Source organism: Acipenser ruthenus, chromosome 6 (assembly GCF_902713425.1).
Source record: "Acipenser ruthenus chromosome 6, fAciRut3.2 maternal haplotype, whole genome shotgun sequence".
Lineage (NCBI taxonomy): Eukaryota > Metazoa > Chordata > Actinopteri > Acipenseriformes > Acipenseridae > Acipenser > Acipenser ruthenus.
In genome coordinates this window covers 22135153-22155872 of record NC_081194.1, presented here as the reverse complement: position 1 = coordinate 22155872, position 20720 = coordinate 22135153, and the positions used below count along the sequence as shown (strand labels likewise).

Genomic DNA, 20720 nt, shown 5'->3' with positions numbered 1-20720 from the left:
GAAACACCACATAGTCAATCTTGATATTTTGCCTCAGTGGTCAATAATGGGACTTATGTATAAGCTTTAATTCATTTATTTAAATAATGTTTTGAATAACGGAAAACATATTAATTAGAAATATGTGCAATTAATTCCTTCTTCATCTTCTCAGTCTTCTTAGTAATAGTAACTTTAATAATGTGGAAAACGGATACCAATTAATTATATATTTTACTTTTCAATTTAAGATGGTTGTGTGGGGTTTCTAAACTTCAGTGAAATTGAGATTTTAGTTTTTAGTGGGGTTTTTTTACATAACAAGAAAAAATTATGTTGTAATATACTACTATGAATAATCTTGAAATTAAAAAAATAGATACTGTTTAATATTGATATGTATTTTTATGCCTCCCTTTTTGCTATTTTGTACATACAAATCAATGTCAAACGCAAGCCTCAATGGAAAACTGTTTTGTTTTGTTTTCTCAATACAGCATTTTATAATACATCTTTAAAAATAAAACTACTACTACTACTACGAATACTACTAATAATACTGCTACTAATAATGAAAGTTCTTCATTTTTCAGCATTTATTTTCTTGGAATCTGATGTCATTTACTACCCTCCTGGGATTTCTTCTGATGTTATTGTAGGGTGGGGCTCCAGAAGGAGTACTGCCTTCAGCTGTGTAACTGAAGAGACGATTGTATTGTAATTACGTTCTGTACCAGTTTCAAGCATCCAAGTGAATCAGAAGAGCAGGTCCGCAACAAAAAAGAATAAAGGTGTGCTCATTTATCACGGGTTTTTTTTTTCCACGGGCTGGCTTCATGCCCACTGAAAGACTTGGTTTACAAGAAAGAAATCCCACAAAGTTTTAAAAACGTAGTTTCTGTAGTCGACACTTAAAAAGTTTCCAGCGTTTTTGAAGGCTGAAAAATCTGCTTGGGCTTGGCAGAGAACTGAAAGAATGTTTCTCAAAAGACAGCGTGCAGTGCAACAATAGAGAAAGTAAGTTCAAATCCTTTTGTTTTCTTTTGATTTTTATCTTTTTTATTATTTTTCTTTGATTTTATTGTTTGTATGTTCTTCATGTGATAATCTGTCTTCCTTTTTTTTTCTTATAATTAAGTAAACGTACACATCAGCTAAACAAAGTACAGCTATTGTCAAAAGTTTTGCATCACCCTAGAATTAACTAATTTTGTTTCATAAATAATGTTACATTAACGTATTGAATTACATACCGCTTTGTAGTTTACCACACTTAAAGAAAAACTGACAACAATTGAAAAAATGCGATATTTCGAAATCTAGCATAAAATACTGTACTAATAATATTATGGCTTCCAGTACTTTAACGATATAATTTTGTAATTTCTTTGGTTACACGATGTTAAGTAATATATGTAAATTATATATATATATATATATATATATATATATATATATATATATATATATATATATATATATATATATATCTTAAAATTCTAGGTGATGCTAAACTTTTGGCCATAGTTGTATATTTGGCGTGTGTCTTAAATAATTGGTTTCTAAACTGCTTCATATATGTGTAGGCCTATTTAATTTTCTCTTAAGTGTATGTATGTGTTATGTGTAGTACTGTATGTTATTTAGCCCACAGTTAAAATTAGTTTTTAAAGTTTTTTGAGGGGCATTCCCACGTTTTCTGGTAATCGGATGCTTCTCATTTAGAATCTGTAATGTTAATTTAGATGAGCAGCAACTGTACTTTAATTACATTGTGTGTACGCTACGTGGTTGCCCACATTCATTCTTGATTTAAAGTGGTGCTTTATATTTCAACTGACTATTTTCAGAAATATATAGGACCTCTTGTATAGAGATGTTTCCGTAAACGGGAGTCTTTTTAGTGAGTTTAGGAAACACTGGTTGGGCATGACATTGCGAATTGGACCAAGAGGGTACCTTTGTAAAACTCATTTCAGGACAGTGTGACATTAAATGGAACATGTGTCTTGATTTTTGCACGTGTCTTGAAGTAAATTGTAATTAAATACATTATCACTTCTCAATATTTGTATTCATGTCAAGGAGTTTGTAAAGTGTATTAAAATAAGAAAACACTAATTTTCTTAGTACTATATATATGTGTGTGTGCGTGTATGTAATCGAGGACCATAGTTTAGTCTACAATTAAGCAGTAAACACTTCACTTGAATGTCTCAATTTGACTTAATCGGGTGATTTAAATCATTAGTGGGTTTTTTTTTATTCTGTTCAACCATTACATCTTAATCGGACAGTGTTTTGGCAGCAGAATGTATGATTTTGTAAACAAAAGTACAAAGCCTTTTTAAAGTTTTCTTAAACTGTTATTTTCTTAACATAGACATATAATTGGAATACAAGTTGGCAAGGTAGTATAGATTCTGTAGATTCTGTACAAGGTCAAAATATGTTATCTTACTACAATTCAGTTGTCTCTTATTGCCTGAACTTCAAAACTGATTTACTGTACATTTGTGATTTTAGGATGTCCCACACCAGTGGTTTATGGTGCAGTCATTTGAGATGGAAGTTTCAAAATGTTTTCTATCTACTGGTTTTGTTAATGTGTGTACAGCATACAGGTAAGCACATTATTGTATGGTATTTCTATAAGCAACAAAAACAACAACACAAACAATTTATAAAAGTAATTATATAAATAGCTTTTTTTATATAAATATTTTAAACATTATTTACCTATAATGCTTTTTTTGTTATTTCTGATTTTTTTTTTTAAATACTTATGATTGTAGCATTCATGTTTTCTTTCTTTTTCTCTAACATTTGTTTTCTTTCACCTGCATCAACGCTTATTTGCTCATCTGCTCATGCATATTTGCTTATCTTCTCATTTTAATTGCCTTTGTGTCATGAAGTTAGAGTATTGCAGGAAAAGACATAGTGAACCTTGTTTCTAGATATTTTCTGTCCGGATACAGTAATATGAGGGTATTTTATGAAGACAGGAAGATGTGCTAATTATTTCAGTTGACTCAGTGTTCACAGAACAATATTTAATAGTTGTCAGTGGATGTAACAAAGCCAAATGACCTTCTAGAAATTCAGGATGAAGGAATGAAAAATGGTTAATAGAACTATTATTGCATTTCTGAATGTACTATATCCCCTAGGGAAAATAGAGCTAATATTAACAATAAAGGCGTACTGTTCAAATATGTCACCATATCAAGAGTAATGACTGTTCATCTCTATGAATTATTAGGATTGCTGTACAAATTAAAGACAATCTCAGCAACATGTTTTCCTCAGTGTCAAATTACAAAGATTAAAACCGCCATCCTGAACCTGTGTATACTTGGTTTTGTTATTGTCAAATTGTAAGGCTTGGGTGATATATCCATTCAGGCTCCTATAGTGAAGTGTGTACATTGGCGTTCTTGTAGGCTTGGATATCTGAGTTAGTGGGGTAGCATTTTCTGGAATGGGAAAATGGAACCTTGCACCAGAATTCTGTCAATAGCTACAAATTATAGCTTGAGATAATAGAAAAAGTCACTTGAATCCAATAACTGCACATTTGTCATGTTTAGGGACAAATAATTAATAGAATTATTTTCCTTACCACGTAAAACCTTATCTCAAGGACTTGATAGGGATAAATATGTTATTCTTCTTGGCCTTGTATATCAAATGAAAGTAGCAGACAAGACTGTAAACTTACCTTTCAAGGCTTTCCTAGTCAGCACATACTGCATTTTGTAGCACAGTCAGTCAAAATGCAACATTGATTGACCAGTCACTGGTCTTTAAGTATGCTAGTCATAGTATTTCAAATGTTTTTATTATTGAGCATCATCTACTGTACTCCTTCTATAAAAGTGGCATGCCTAACCCAGTCAAACACTCCAAAACTGTTTTGGAAAACTGAGTAGGTACTTGAAATAAAAAGGGGTGTACATTTCAGTCGTGTTAAAAAGGTAGCTTTGGGCCCTGGTTCATTTAGGTGATTCCAATTCAATTGTGCAATGAAGTTTGTATGCATTCTATCAGAGTTTTGGTGTAAACAGGTGTAGAATCTAAATGTCCGAAAGGCAAGTGTCTCAGCCAATGAGAAACATTTGTTAAGATTTATAGCCAATCAGTGACAGTAGGATGAGGGCCTTTGCAATTACAAACAACAAAATGTAAAGTAATCATTTTATTTGGCCTTTCTACCTTTGAGATACACTTCTCTAGTTACAGTAACCAACAATGCATACAAAGAGTATTATTCATCAATTTATAGTTAAATAAAGCATCAACTGTTACGCCTTGCGCAAGTGCATCTAACCACATTCTCGCATGTGGCCATTTATATCATCATATCTGGGACATTTTAGTTATGCCATACATTGTGGAAATTATGCATTGTTCATCCATCAGCTGTTTATAAAAAAAAAAAACAGTGATTATGTATCAGTTTAGGAACTATGTTGTTGTTGTTGTTGTTGTTGTTGTTGTGTTTTATCAGTTTTAAAGTTTGAATCATCCAAAGTTTTAAACCAAATGAAGACATCGATGAAGACAAAATGTTTGTCAAATAATGTGTAATATACCCTTTTAGTATTGTACATATATTTTAACCATGACAGATGCTTAGTTGAGTACAAATATGTCTTTTCACAAAATTTGCTCAAAATCCATCATTGCCAATTAAACAAGTCCAGTTTTCAGTCCAAAAGAAAAGATCATCATGTAAAACTTATCAGAAACCAAGTGAAGCAATATTTTGGTTAGTTTGTCTAATTTCTATTCGAGAATAGAAGATTATATACAACTTCAAAAAGTGCTGTTAAATTGATAAAATACACAAGTTTGTTTTCTAATTGTAGGGCATAATGTATATTTATTTTCCATTGAAAAATGATATCTCTGGAGGTTATACAGTAACCCATAAACAGAGTTGGTCACGTTACTGAAAAAGTAACTTATTACTCGCTACTCACTAAAATAATGTCACGTGCTTATGTATTACTTAATAAAAAAGTAGCACTTTATATTACTTGTTATATTACTTGTTATATTTCTCTTGTCTTGTCCTGTGAAACAGTTGTTGTGACTATTGTTTACTTTTTAACTATCGGTACAGTATACGTTTGGTAATTCATTTATTAAATGTGTCAAACAGGTTTCTACAATTTTTATAGTACAAATACATATTATTTTTAGCATATATAGTGCATATACACTGTATATTTCCTGACTTTTTGCATTACAAGCAAACAAATAAAGAAGCGTTACATACAGTCAAGTAAGCCTCCTCTCCATCTTGTCCTATTAAACTTCCAAATACGTGGTGGTAGCCATGTTTCCTGTGTATCATCAAAATTGGCATGTATGGATACACCTTTTTTATCCTAGATTTGATTGCCTCTGACAAGGCTCAGAAAGACCCATGGCTTATTGTTGTCATGAGACATCCCTGAAGAGATCGCGTCATTGGTGCTGAGGCACCAACATTAGAGCAGTCTGGCGCATCGAGTAACAAGACGACTTGTTTCTTTTTTGCGGAAAATAACTTCAATATTATTACTCAGATTAAAAATACTACCTCGTTATTGACAAAAGAAATATCATTACAGTAAACATTACTTACCCAACTCAGCCCATAAAGCAAGTACATGAATTGAACAGATTGTATTGAGCCCCTCCTTCAGTTCACCAGTGTTTAAAAAGGTAGCTTTTTGTCGGCCAACCCATCCATACTGTGTTTATTACCAGTTACGTAATAATGGTAAGTAGGTTTGCCATATTGCCACTCGCCAGCTAAGGTGTATAAATTGTTGGCAGGCTGTCAAGAAGGGTGGATAAAAGGTCAATGGTCTACAGGGTCAAATATCTTACAGAATTTTTTTCTGCATTTGTGTGACTCTCACCGACACATTTACCGTTTCCCCATTGCAGTCCATTGCATTGTCCTTTATGACTTGAGTGCCATTCTTCTCCTATTTGCCCTTTGTCATTGTCTGGTAGGAAAAAAAAATGAATGGTTAACATCTGTACATATCAGTTACAGTTATTACACCGTGTAACATATTTATTTATTTTTTTTGTTACCTGGGTAGTAAGTGTAATTTCCTAATTGCTTATGCCTCAAAAGTATAGAAAATGGCTATTATTCCCCACAAACTTTGCTTTCGTGACCAGGACAGTGATATTTTGAAATTTACCTATTTTCCAGAACATTCCAGATAGATTCAGTGCTGAGTAAACTTGGAGTAACTTCTAGAACTTTCTAGAACTTTCCAGTAATATAAATAGTAGTATAAATACAGGGCCCTTAAGCCCACCAGTTCAGTTTAGTTCCAGCTGCCTAAGTGGATACATATCTGCATTTTTCTGAGATGGCATCAAGGTCATAGGAGACTTCAAAATGGTGGCATTCCTGATGGGTCTCCAAGGCAGTTTTACCAAGTTTCCCTGCTATCTTTGCCTTTGGGACAGCAGGGACATCAAGGCGCACTACCACAGGCGGGACTGGCCACAGCGGACCGAGTTCTCTGTGGGGAGGAACAACGTCAAGTGGGAGCCACTGGTGGACCCCCGGAAGGTGCTGATGCCACCACTGCACATCAAATTGGGCCTTATGAAACAATTTGTCAGAGCTCTAGATAAGGAGTCGGCAGCCTTCAAGTACCTTCAAGACTTCTTCCCTAAGCTGTCTGAGGCAAAGGTCAAAGCCGGTGTCTTCGTTGGACCACAGATAAAGAAGATCCTGGAGTGCAATGAATTCCCCAAGAAGCTCACTAGTAAGGAGAAAGCGCCTTGGAACAGCTTTGTCGCAGTGGTTCGGGGCTTCCTGGGCAATCATAAGGCTGAAAACTATGTGGAGCTGGTTGAGACTCTGGTGAAGAACTACGAGTCCATATCCTTGATGCTCATCTTGATAAATTCAAGGAGAACATGGGAGCGTACTCGGAGGAGCAAGGCGAGCCCTTCCACCAGGATATACTGGACTTCGAACGCCGCTACCAAGGACAGTATAACGAGAACATGATGGGAGACTACATTTGGGGGCTGATTCGTGAAAGTGATTTACAGTATAATCGTAAATCTCGAAAAACTACTCACTTCTAAATCTTTTGTAGTCATTTTTGTATTACTTTAATATAAATACATGTTAATTTGGATTCATATGTTGTTTTTTTCTGACTTTATGTGAACGAAAAGACACAAATTCGCCCGTTTTCTCATTGGAAATAGGTAAATTTCAAAATATCACTGTCCTGGTCACAAAAGCAAAGTTTGTGGGGAATAATAGCCATTTTCTATACTTTTGAGGCATAAGCAATTAGGAAATAACACTTACTACCCAGGAACAAAAATGGTGTTACATAGTATTATTATTATTATTATTATTATTATTATTATTATTATTATTATTATTGTTATTATTATTATTGTTTTTTTTTTTTACCAACACCTCTCAACTTGTGCTTATTCTTTAAATAGTGAGTAGTACTGCATCTGTATTTCACAACCGTAATCATAATGCAAAATCATTCAATTGTATTCCTGTAAATTGTTACAACAGTCAGCACTTGGATATACAACACTCAGATACACGTCAGTCGCGTTTTACCGCCCTTGTATTAAGAATAAAATCAATCCACATTATATATATGTAACAAATTAATGCACTTACCCGTCACACGCGATTTCTGACTCCATCACCAGTTTTCTGATACAAAGTCCATTTCTTCAATTTTACAATTGTCTTGTATAACCGTCACAGCCTGCGTTTTCTTTTTTTCTGGCATGGCAAATCAGTCAGTCTTTATTGTGCACTGCAGTTACACAGCGCTTCCTCCAAAAACAAAGCGAACGAGACAAGGCACGCTAATGTAAAAGTTAAACATTAAACAGTTGTAGATACTGTGATGCATTTTTTTTTAAATCTGTGATCTTTAGTTGCTTTTTTTTTGTTTGTTTTAATTTTAGTAGTCGCCAATTGTTTTTATCATTTTCTCCCCAATAGCCAATTATTTTCTTTCGGCTCAGCTCACTGCTTACACCCCCCGCGCTGACTCGGTAGCAGCGAAGACGAACACACGCTGTCCTCCAAAGCGTGTGCCGTCAGCCAACTGCTTCTTTTACACACTGCAGGCCCAACTACAGCGTCGGAGGACAATGCAGCTCTGGGCAGCTTACAGGCAAGCCTGCAGGCGCCCTGGCCAGACTACAGGGGTCGCTGGTGTGTGATGAGCCGAGGACACACCTAAACCGACCTAAACAGTTCTGTGCATGGGTAACATTTTCGTTACTGGGGAATTTTACATACTGCTACAATACCTACCAGATTTAAAAGTATGTACTGTATTACAGTTCACGTGCCCAGTCATCTCTTTTGGCAAGTGATATTTTTAGAATCATATCTTTCTGAATTAAAATACTACTTCTGTTGAAAATATAGTACTGTACCAACAAAACCAACTACAGTACATCTAAATGGAAGCCTACTTATTTTAAAACACAGTCCTTTCAGCTACACAGTCCATTTCCTTTCAGTGTTTTTGACATTATATCTTTTTTGTGTTCTCTGAAAAAACTGACAGGTTTTTGTCTTTTACTGCTGTGTTATTCCCCCAACTCGTGCGCTAAGAAATTTCAATGAAATAATCAACGTCTCCCTGTACAGTTCCTCAAACCCAAGTCAGATTTTTTCTTTCCTTATGAAATGTGTGTGTGTGTGTGTGTGTGCATAGCGGGGGGTTGTTTGGGTGGTGGGGGGCAGGTTACAATGTGCTCACCTACATACACGTCAAATCAGATGAAATAATCAGATATGCATCAGACTCGTTTAACTGTCACTGAAGTCAACATTTTATAGGGTCGGATGTGTGAGTGCTGACTGTACACAACTAAAATAGAACGTACAGAGAGTGGATCATGTTGAATGACCCTAAGATCCCTGTGTTGCCAAGTTTCCATTTGTGTTTCCACTGGAACCTGAAGAAAACATTGATGGAGGTTTTAAAATGTAATGAGACATTAACTCATTATGCCTAGTGTAGTACACATATCTCAGTGCTATTATAATAATCCCAACTGAAATAACAAGCCGAGGAAAAGACCAAATCACAGCGTGGACACTACCCTCAATATCTAAATAAATGTAAGGTACTGTACATTATGTATTTGTGAGTGATACCAGGCAGCTTGTTTCTACTGGCACACTTCAGCTGCAACCAGGAAAACAGTTCTGTTTAAAATCTTTTATTTTTATTTTATTTTTTTATACTGTTTTGCCAGGAACTGATTAGTTCCCATGAGTACCATGAGAATATCTGAGCTTTCATATTTTTTTCTTTAAATGTTCTTTTTTAGGCCAAATATCTTTTATATATTTTTTATATCTTTTAATTTTTATTTAGTTATATTCAGAGTTTTATTTTTATTTAGTTATATTCACAATGAATATAGATGTTGTATCTGTGCTTCATAAAAAAAAAGAAAGACTCTAGAATGTATTATATTATAGAAGGCTGCCTACAGTGGTGCTATGTGAACCACTAAAAAAGAAAGGATTGCTTTATAAAAAAAATAAAAAAAATGATGATGAATGCAAACCAAAAGTGAGCACAAGGGGCAGAGTTAGAAAATGTCTGCAATACTGGAACACCAGAAGTTCGAAGATATTCGCTTACTTCACCGAACTGAACTGGCAGCCCTAGTTACTGTACAATGCTACTGAATTTTTTTATTACAAAATAAAAATGTTAGGCAGTTGCTAATGTCCTTTGTTATAACAATGAATGTGTGTGTTGTGGTTTATTTACTATACTTTTGTATGCACAGCAATTACAATGTAATTATAGACACCTAATGTAACGTTTTACCGACTTCCCGATTTATCATTTGTTTAGACGAAGGACAATTTTTGTGCCTGTCAGTGGCCAGAGAATTTTCACAAATATTTGTTCTAATTGTCCTTCAAGAAAGAAAAAAAAGTCGATAGGCCCATTTTCAACCAAAACCTAATATTAGATAAAAGGGACACTGAGTGAACAAATAACACAAAAATGTGATACATATTTAATTTATTTATTAAAGAAAGTTATGCAACACGCAATGCCCCTGTGTGAAAAAGTAATCGCCCCCTTAGACTCAATAACTGGTTACGACACCTTTAGCAGCAATAACTGCAACCAAAGGCTTCCTGAAGTTATTGATTAGTCTCTCACAGCGCCATGGAGGAGTTTTGGCCCACTCCTCCATGCAGAACTGCTTCAACTTTTGTGGGTTTTCGAGCATGAACTGCTCGTTTCAGGTCCTGCCACAACATCTCAATGGGGTTTAGGTCTGGACTTTAACTAGGCCATTCCAAAACTTTACATTTCTTGTTCTTCAACCATTCTGATGTAGACTTGCTTGTGTGTTTTGGATCATTGTCTTGCTGCATGACCCAGCTGCGCTTCAGCTTCAGCTCACAGACGGATGGCCTGACATTCTCCTGTAGAATTCTCTGATACAGAGCAGAATTCATGGTTCCTTCAATGATGGCAAGGCTTCCAGGTCCTGATGCAGCAAAGCATCCCCAAACCATGACACTACCACCACCATGCTTGACCGTTGGTATGAGGTTCTTACTGTGGAATGCAGTGTTTGGTTTTCGCCAGACATAACAGGGCCCATGTCGGCCAAAAAGTTCCACTTTTGACTCATCTGTCCATAGAACATTGTTCCAGAACTCTTGAGGATCATTCAGGTGCTTTTTGGCAAACTTGAGACGAGCATTCATGTTCTTCTTCGTGAGCAATGGTTTCCGCCTTGCTACTCTGCCATGAATCCCATTTTTGCCCAGTGTCTTTCTGATGGTGGAGTCATGAACACTGACATTAGCCGAGGCGAGAGAGGCCTGCAGATCCCTGGATGTTGTTCTAGGGTTCTTTGTGACTTCCTGGATGATTTTACGCCTTGCTCTTGGAGAGATTTTGGCAGGACGGCCACTCCTGGGAAGATTCACTACTGTCCCAAACTTTCTCCATTTGGACAATATGGCTCTGACTGGTGGAGCCCCAAAGCCTTAGACTGATAGACATCAACAACTTTTTTCCGGAGGTCTTCAGGAATTTCTTTTGTTCGTGGCATGATGTGCCTCTAGAACCTGTGTGCTGACAACTTCACTCTGATGGTAAGGGCCAAAGTTATTCAGATTTTTATATATATATAAAGTACTCAAACAGCTGACCCTAATTATCCCTTTAATTGGGTTGAGTTATCTAGGGGGGGGGGGGCAGTAACTTTTTCTCACCTGAAGATTGCATGTTTGATTACCTTGCACACCAAACAAATGAAAGAAGCACCAAACTTTGGTGTCATTTTTTCTCTCAGACTCCCTCTATATACTACTACAACCCACAAAGAAATCTGTCCAAATACAATGTGAAAAATGTGCAAAAATGCAGAAAATCAAACAGGGCAAATACTTTTTCACGGCACTGTAACTGGCATCATAGTTCTGTTTAAACTCCACCACAACACTTTGCTGATCATTCTTTCTCTGACACTACACAAAAGGCAACTTTCTTCTCCATAACAAATGCAAATTTCTTCTATTTTGCCATAACAAAAAAACACCCTGCATTTTTCTGCAGCCACATTTGTTGTACCACCTAGCAACCATTTGTCAGACTTAATTTTTGTTTCATTATAGAAATCATCTATCCATTTAGTTGGGCCATTCTTATTTAAAATCCTGCCACCTTTTGTTTTTGTTAACAAATGACCTGTTCTGCCTCTCCTAGTCTATATCCTTAGAACTGCTTACCGAAATTCTAACTTTTCATAGATATTTTGTTACAAGAAGTTATTCCATTTCTCCAATGCTTAGTAGAATCTTTGTATATTACGTCTTAACAATTTGGAACTGGACAGCTTCACTGTTGATACTGCAACATTACAACTAGTACAAGGTAGTGCATTAGCTTCAGTTTGATTTATGTTACATGGTATTGATATGAAACCAAATCCAGTTAAACAACTGTACCATAAAATCATAATATGACATTAAATGTTTTGCTTTTACTTACATGATACTAATGTAGATCACTATAGAGACTTTGTTTTCTTCAAATTAAACAGTACTTGTAGGGAGAGGTCTTAATGATGTGCTGGTCTTTATACAGTATGTAAATACATGTTAGTAATCAGCTGTTGATGATGGTTTCTCATTATCGTTCACTGATTATAACCAGTCATTTTGAAGTATTTGTTTTATTAAAGGATTTGTGTCTGTCAGTCAGATAGAGTTGTCAGTTGTTCTTCCTCTAAATCTTGTTTTATTTATTTTCACTGATTAAACCTCCAGTTTTTGAATAAAGCAGAACGTGTATACCAGTACAACAAAGCCAAAAGTTGTTGTTTCTTCAACTGAGAGTTATTTTAGGTTACAGTTTGGGCTGAAAATCCAAGTATTTGCACAGCTCTAGTTACTGTACATGAAAGTATATGAAACACAGTGTTCCAATGTTAAGCTAATTAAAAACAAGGATTTTCCTCACAATACACTTTACTGACACATAAAATGCTTGAAAGGCTCTAGTTGTTGATTCTTTCTACTGTGTTTGTGTGTGTGTGTATATATATATATATATATATATATATATATATATATATATATATATATATATATATATATATATATAAAGCTTTTACTCTCTTTCTGTGTCTGTCCTGTAAACTTAAGCTCTACTGACTGCATGGCTTTGTGCTGAAATCTCCAACTCTAGGTCCCTGTTCTCTCCCTTATCCTAATTCAATATCAGTTTAAAATTGACATGTCCCTGTTTTGGTTTAGCTGTACTGGGTTGTCGGGTTGACTGCAGGAAAGTTCTCACCTCTTCAAACGGAGTCTTTACTTCACCGTGCTACCCAAGCGAGTATCCCAACAGCCAGGCTTGCAAGTGGACCCTTCAGGCCCCAGCAGGATATATCATACAGATAACATTTCTTGACTTTGAAATAGAAGAAGCACCTCAGTGTATCTATGACCATGTCACTGTAAGCAGTGGAAAAGATGATGTCAGGTTTTGTGGTATAACAGCCAATGGTTTAACACTGAACTCCACTGGAAATGTAATGAACGTGTCCTTTACAACAGACTTTAGCGTCCAAAAGAAAGGCTTCAAAATCAGCTACAAGCAAGGTATGTTGAGAAAGGGGTAACCTTTTCGTTTCCTTCTTATTATTTCTTTTTTTTTATTCTTTGTTGTTACTTTATGTTTTTGTTTATTTTTTTATTGGCTTTTTTTGTTACAGTTGTTACCACAGTCAAACTATAAGGCAGGGTCCCAGGTTAATAATCGTCAGTAACATGTATGCCAGGCAATTAAATTAAAAGTGAATCCAGGCATGGTATTTGAGCATGTTGGGCAAGTAGCATGAGAGTAGGTGTGTCTTTTAAATATAGGTCTTTTGTGTAATTGGGTGTTGCAAAATATTTTCCCCAGAATTCAGACATTAACTAGGTTTAGGAACCTGTTTAGGAGTAGTTCTAATTAAGTACAATGCAAACTGCAAGTCTGAACATGTCTGAAGAATAACCTTTCTTACTAAGCTTTTGAATTAGTGTGGATGAAGTTTACCTAGTAAAAATAATGAAAGCTTTATAAGAATCATTTGCATGGACATACAGTGGTTTTGAGAATATTTCAATGTTAACCATCTTAAATATAATGGTCAATTCATTGCAAAAACATAAGTTTGTGTGTTTTTTTGTTTTATTTGTGTTATTTTCTGAGAAAAAAATGCTACTCCATTTTTGAGAAATATGGGAACTCTTACATGGTCAACATCTTGAATTGCTTTTTTCATCTGTAACACTGACAGAAGAACCACCAAAGACTAGCATTGTTGATGCTGCCAAAGTCTGAATTTGAGTTCAGTCCATATGTCTGAATTTGAGTTCAGTCCAAATGTGTCATCTTCCTGGTAATTACTGTGAATAAGCACATTTCATACTGAAGAAAAAAATGCACAATGACATACATATTCTGTGGAATAACTGCTTTTGGGAACTTATGGGTTTGATATGAAATTTCTGTATTTTGGCATGTTCTATAATTAATTTTCCCTAACACATGATCTCTTGGTCAGAGATACCAGCATACTGTGTAACTAAAATAAGGCTTAGCAGCTGAAGCAAGGGCTGAGATGGAGTAACACCTTTTGGTTTTGCAACGCAGCCATTGAGTCATGTAATACTAATCTGTCTGTCACCACTGTGCTGTTTGAATCTCTGAATGGCAAAATACAATGTTCAGGCATTTACCGTCGGTAGCACTTTAAAAAAATTAAAAAATATATATATATAATTAAAAAATGCTTAGCATTTCAAAGCAGAGTTTATTCAATACAGAACAGTTTCAATAATAATTTCAACCTGTTTTGTGTCATTCTTATTTTTTAAACTATAAGTTAACCGCATTTATTTATGTTGTATTTGCACCCCTTTCCACCTTCCATGTGAGCTCAATTATTTGGCTGCTGACGGAGGGTTAAAAACAAGGTTGCTTACACAGAAGATTCAGTTTGTACGAAAATATTAAAGCAAGGATATTTTGACTGGTATACATAGTCCCCTGTTCTTCTCATGAGTGTTGCAGTAAACCAGACTGCTACTGTGTTTATCTATCTTTTCTCATTTCCGAAAAGAAGAAAATCTAATACAGATAATAATTCAGCAATTTTAATGAACTATATCAAGGTTGAAAGTACCATCTCTTCTTCAAATTCCTACTTGACTGTTATAGGTCTGTTCAGTATTTTTCGTTTTCAACAGAAAGAAATTCAACAACACAATTAAACAGGAAACCCAGTTAATACAGGAGGTCTTTAACATAGGATTGATTGAATACTGTACTCTATACTTTTCCTTTTGATATTGCCATGGAGACTCCCTGACAATGTGGAAGGTTTATAAAACAAACTAAGAGGACTGACGAGAATTCCCAAACTGTAGAGAATGTGAAACAGACTGCTGCAGTATATGAATATTATCATTTCAGTTAGAGTGAAGGTAGAAGTGAAGCTTGTATTCCAACTAGCTGGGCAAATGTCAGCTTTTACAAAGCTACTGTTTTAGTGAACAAGAGCTGTGGTACACCACATGTTATCCATTACTATTTATTTGTGGGTCCATCCTTATGCATGTACATATGATTTGCAGTACTCTCTTTGAGTATCGTCTGTTTACCAGCTTCCTTATTCATAATGCATCATCTCTAAGCTCATTCTGAATGTAATTTATTCTGCTTATATTTCCTAAACCTACAGGAGGTAACATGCTCTGAAGTGATACAGTTGTTAGTCCAGTGTTTCCAGTTCTCTTTCAATCCCAATGGTATTGTTTAATGTTTAAATGTCAAGGAGATATTTACATTTAAGTATATTCATGTCAGTCAGTTGAATGCAAATCACACACAGTCTTTAAACAAATGAGTTCCCAAAATTGAAGACTATTAACCAATTTGTGGTAAAACTGTTCAGATTATTACAATTGTTAAACAATGCATACTGGTAGTGGTGCGTTGTAGAGTTTACTGGTTAAAAAAAATGAAGATATCCAGAAATCGCAGGTATTGTATTATTATTTTTTTAAATAAATCCCAATTCCCTGTTGAATTTGTTAGTGATTTACCTTGTGGGTTATCAAGTTTTGCAGTTGTGTTTCTACAATTTATTATTGCAAATGCAGTATTTTCCTTTAAGATGTTTATTGTCAGAAGGTATTACATGATTGGTCTACAATAAGTGTGTAAACTAGGGCAACCGAGGCAGCACTTTGTTTAACACATTGTTTTCCATTCAATGAATACCTTACAACTTAAGGCAATTACATGGCAGAGTATATGTGCACCTCTAAGATGCAGTAAATCACATATTTATAATGATCTAACTTCTTCATTTTGTGTTTGTACAGTTGCAGTGTCCCTGAGGAATCAGAAGTTAACGCTTAATAAAAAAGAATATGTGTCAACTGCAACAAGTGTAACCATTCCAAATCTTGAACAGTTTACTGTCTGCTTTGAAGCAACCAAATCTATCAACAGCAAAGAAAACTGGACTCTCTTTTCATATAAAGATGCTTCCTCCACAGAAGTGCTTACTTTTGGAAAGTCAGAGTCAACCATTGCCTTAACTGTGCTTGGCGCTAATTGTGACCTGAGTGATGCAGTACCAGACATTGTGTTATTCTCCAAGGATATGCAGCTGTTTTGTCTCACATGGGATGGCACAACAGGTTATATAGCTATATCTACTGGAAATAATTATGAAGATGTTGAATGCCCAGCATCTAAATATAAAGTGATTCCTAGCAATGGGGTGTTTTCACTTGGCACTAGTCACAGAAACCATGATTCTTTTACTGGAGACATTTACAACTTCCGTCTTTGGAAATCAGCCATGAGTACAGACGTGCTTTTAGCTCTTACCTGTGATGAAAAAGGTGACGTCATAGATTGGAAAAGTGATTTCTGGAATATCGCAGCTTCTTATTTAACGACAGATGAAAACCTGAGCTGTGGTAAGTGTACACATTACCAGCAAAAAAAAAAAAAAAAGATTGTAAAGCTGGTCCACACCTACACAATTTTGAAGTACAACTTGTTTAGGTGTGATCACTGGTGTGCAGTTGCACAACCCTTGTAGTTAAAACATCAGGCATCCTGAAAAACTGCTACATCTAGTTTTACTCATAACAAGAGCTCTGGACGTTAAACCAGTTTTGAAACTGATCACAAACTAGCTGCACCATCCAGACTTACAGAAGTTGGTTGCTCTAGATATCGATTTCTAGATTGTGACCAAACTGATTTACAGTTTATTTTCTTATTATGTTAACCGGTAACAAATGTTGTTGTTTACCAAGCAGAGTTGTTGGTTTTTATTTATTTATTTATTTATTTTACCAGAGCCTTATTATTTAATTATAAATTATTGTGAACAATAAGACTTAAGCAAACTGAACGCCAAAAATTACATACACTGGCATTGGCTCTGACACTCATGGATTAAGGAGGCAAAACCAGCAGGAATTGTTTCTCCTCATTGTGCTACAGCAGACCCTACTGGCCAGGCACCTGGTGAGCTCAAGGGGACACCTGCAGGGCTAGTTTGCATCATCTGCTTTCGAGTTTCTGGGTCTAAAAAGCTAATTGGCTTGGTTGTGGGATCAGAGGACTGTAATTGGACATTCTAAATTGGGGGGGGGGGGGGGGATAATTGGGCACTCTGAATTATTAGAAAAAAAAACTGATTAAACAGCCCTGTGATAACATACTGTGTGACAAAGTGCCCCTTTTATTTTACTTATTAGGACGACTGCCCTCAAACACCGTCTTCTTCTTTAAATAGGACACGTGAGACAGTAGGTGCACTGAAAACGTTGTGACGTGTCTTTATTATTTACAAACAAAAAACAGAAATAAACCAATCAAAACCTAACCCTTTTTCAGGTCCTAACTAAACTGAGGTTGACCCAGTCCAGTCAACCAATACTAACTAAAAGGGGACAGGCTACTCCTGTTTACCCCTCAAATGAAACCACAGTTTTTCTTTCTTCCTTTAAGCTTTTACAACTGCATTACCTTTTTCCCAGCATACATCTAGCACTCTCCCTGCTCTCCTTCTCTTAACCAGCACACCAGCAGGGTTTTTAAAGGCACTCATTACTGCCTGGGTCATTAATTAAGCACCTTTACCAAGATGGCATTCAGATTCCTCCACCAAGATGGCGTTCACATTCCCTATCCCCAGGGTCCTAAAACCTCCAAATTCCTGTTCGGAGCGTACACGCCATCACAACTGCTTGTCCTTAACCTTTTTTTTATTGCAGTTTTGAAATGCAAAATAATGCAGATCGTAATGCAGTCCAGTGCAGTTGAATTGAACATATGAGGCTTTATGTGGCGAGCGCATTACTCCAAATTCACATTGTTTTTTTTATGAAAACACCCATTATAATTCTTAAGTGAAAAAGAAACAATTTAGGACTACGCACAAGCCCATAAATCAAGTGTCTGTGTTATTTATATAGTTTGTTAACTTTATTGGGTGCGTTTTCCCTTTTTGAAACAATGGTGCTAATGCTAAAGTAAAGAGCAAGCTGCTATCAGCACTTAAAATTCAATTAATTTATAATTTGGTGCCAGTGCAAGCACAGAAAAATCAAGGACACAGAATTATATCCCATCCAATAGAGCTTGCTTTGCTTCAGTGACCTCTTCAGGAATTACTTCAAGCAAATAATATGTAGCTTTGCAGTTTGGGGTAAATTAATTTACACCCCCAGGGGTAAATACACTTTGTATTGCTAAGAAAACACCCACCATATAAGGACATTCTGAAATTCAGTGCATCTAGTCAAAATGTGGACCTCTTTGGACCTCAGTCTGACAGGCAAAGCAAGGGTTTATAAGGGTAATGTAGGATAAGCCTACATTAGTGAACATGTATAGTGTGCAGGAACTAGTCTCCCCCCTCCAATTCATCTGTTTTAGAACCATGTTACAGATTGTGCTGAATTTATCTCTAGATTACCATTAAGACCCCTTACAAAATGTTATAATGCCTTAAAATAAAATACAGTCAAACCTTTTAATATTACTTCAAAGGGACTGAACATAAAGACAATGAGTACAGTACCCTTCCTTGATAAAAACAGAGGGTGACAAATAGCAGTCATGTTAAGCTGGTTTGACTAAAATAGTGATGGTACATTTATATTTTAACCCTTCTTAATGAGGCTTTTGCAATTTGTGATTCCATTCACTGCCTGTGACTAATGTTTTAAAAAGCTAATTATTAATCTTCTCTTACAGTTTGTTACCCAAGTTGCAAATTAACAACAGCTACCCCATCTAGTGGTGAGTTTGCTGCTAACACTGCTTGTTTAATAAAACTACTATGCATGTGTTGCCAGGCAGGCTGATAAAACTGCAAAAAAGATGATATTAATTTTCTGGAATCTGCACTAATGTTTAGTTTAGAGCATGGGCATGGAAAACACAGCAATAACGATCCATTATATGATACAGAACTGCAAAGCCAGAGCTTTTTTTTTTTTTTTTAAATCAGGATTTAGAGGACAGATCTCAAACTCCAGTGCACTACAGCAACCATATTGAAAAAAAGCTTTGAACATACTTTAAAGTTACAAGTGTAAAAAGTTGTCAGGATGTGAACAATGAAAAGAGAAATTACAGGTATGTTATTTAAACAGTTGTAGCAACACGTGGGGACGTGGAATGCTATATTTTTCGGAACCCCGCTACTTACTCTTTAAAGACACCCACTGCATAAAAGTTTGAGCCATTCACAGATTTGTTTGCTTTCGGCCCACTTGAGCTTTTCCTCTATGGTTTGTCAGATTAAGTTCACAGTAAAAACTGAATCTTTCCCATCCCATTTCTAAAATGATTAAAGTTCTGTACAGTGCATCAATTAAACAGTTATTTATTAAATCAAGACGACAAATAAAAACAGATTGCTGGATTGCACTGGAAGAAATATTTGTGGTGATAAAAAAACAAAAGTGGGGATGGGCATGGCCATTTTTTGGAAAGTGTTTTAAAGCAGCAGACATAAAATTAAACTGTCACAATTTGTTCCACATGGCTGACAATTTTTCTTGCAACACATTTTGAAAGTTGATTGTGTTACAATGACCTTCCTGATTCATATCCAGACCTGATCTTTCTCCAGTAAGAGCCTGTGCACGTCCGTATAATCCAATCTGATTACATTCATAGTAAACTGAAAACAGTCCAAAGAAAATGCAAAATGATTGCCACCTGTTTCAACTAAGACACTCCCTTTGTAATTCCCTGAAATACTAATGCTACTACAATTTTATATTGTGCTACAATGATGTTATGTTGGCATAATTACCGACCTGATAAGAAATTAGGAAAAGAGTTTGGCATTTCAGAATGTTAGTTTAATAAAAATGTTATCTGATACACAACAAACAGTATAGCCTAATTTAGGTGGTACATTTTCCATTGTAAGCTAATGGCATTTTTGGTTCCTAAGTGTCTGTGAGGTGGAAACTTTTGAAAAAAAAGAGCTCAGGCGTAAGAACAAAGTGTACTACATCACACCAAGAAGCTGATAATGAAAGAGCAGAACTACCAATAAAATTAAAATGTTACGTTTTTTTTCAAGGTACCTCTTTAACTTCATCGGCTCCAGTGCCAACAGCTAGCTGTTCATCATCCGGACTCGGTTGTCCAGGTAGGAAGCAAAAATCAAATAATTATAAGTTTTGCTGTTTAATTATTATCTGCAGGAATGCATTTGAAGTTGTGCAACAAAGAACAAATGTCCCTATCAGTTAATCAAGAAGTGACAATTTAACACAATTTGTTTCCTATTGACATATTTACATATGTAATATTTCAGACTTTGCATGGAACACTTGTTTATAATCCTGCAGATATTTCTGTGTTCATTTACCAATACTTGTCACTTGGTTGACCTCTTTCTTCTCCCATTATTCTTTTCCCATCCATGTTACCTGCTACAGTGACCACTGGCACTTCACTCACTGTTAGCACCAACACGCCTACTAATAGCAGTATCATCATTTTAAAAAGTCTAGTTGTATTCAGTTATTGCATCACAGCGTCAATCACGGTTATGCTTTTTCTCATACAAGGTCTTTTTTTGATTTTCCTGATTAATTTGTATGCAGT

At 35.6% G+C, this 20720-nt stretch overlaps 1 protein-coding gene across 6 annotated transcripts in view; it reads left to right on the top strand.

Moving 5' to 3' along the window:
* The first annotated feature begins 697 nt into the window (after positions 1–697).
* Positions 698–20720, top strand: part of adgrg6 (adhesion G protein-coupled receptor G6) — a 51911-nt gene continuing 31888 nt past the window's right edge. For 3 of the 6 annotated variants that reach the window (XM_059025234.1, XM_059025232.1, XM_059025236.1), the window contains exons 1-6: positions 698–996; positions 2506–2603; positions 12821–13168; positions 15944–16549; positions 18846–18890; positions 20191–20259. In XM_059025234.1, coding sequence (XP_058881217.1) covers positions 2507–2603; positions 12821–13168; positions 15944–16549; positions 18846–18890; positions 20191–20259 — 1165 coding nt within the window. In that variant the 5' untranslated portion in view covers positions 698–996; position 2506. The remainder of the gene's footprint in view (positions 997–2505; positions 2604–12820; positions 13169–15943; positions 16550–18845; positions 18891–20190; positions 20260–20720) is intronic. The other 3 variants (XM_059025235.1, XM_059025233.1, XM_059025237.1) reach the window with 2 other exon arrangements.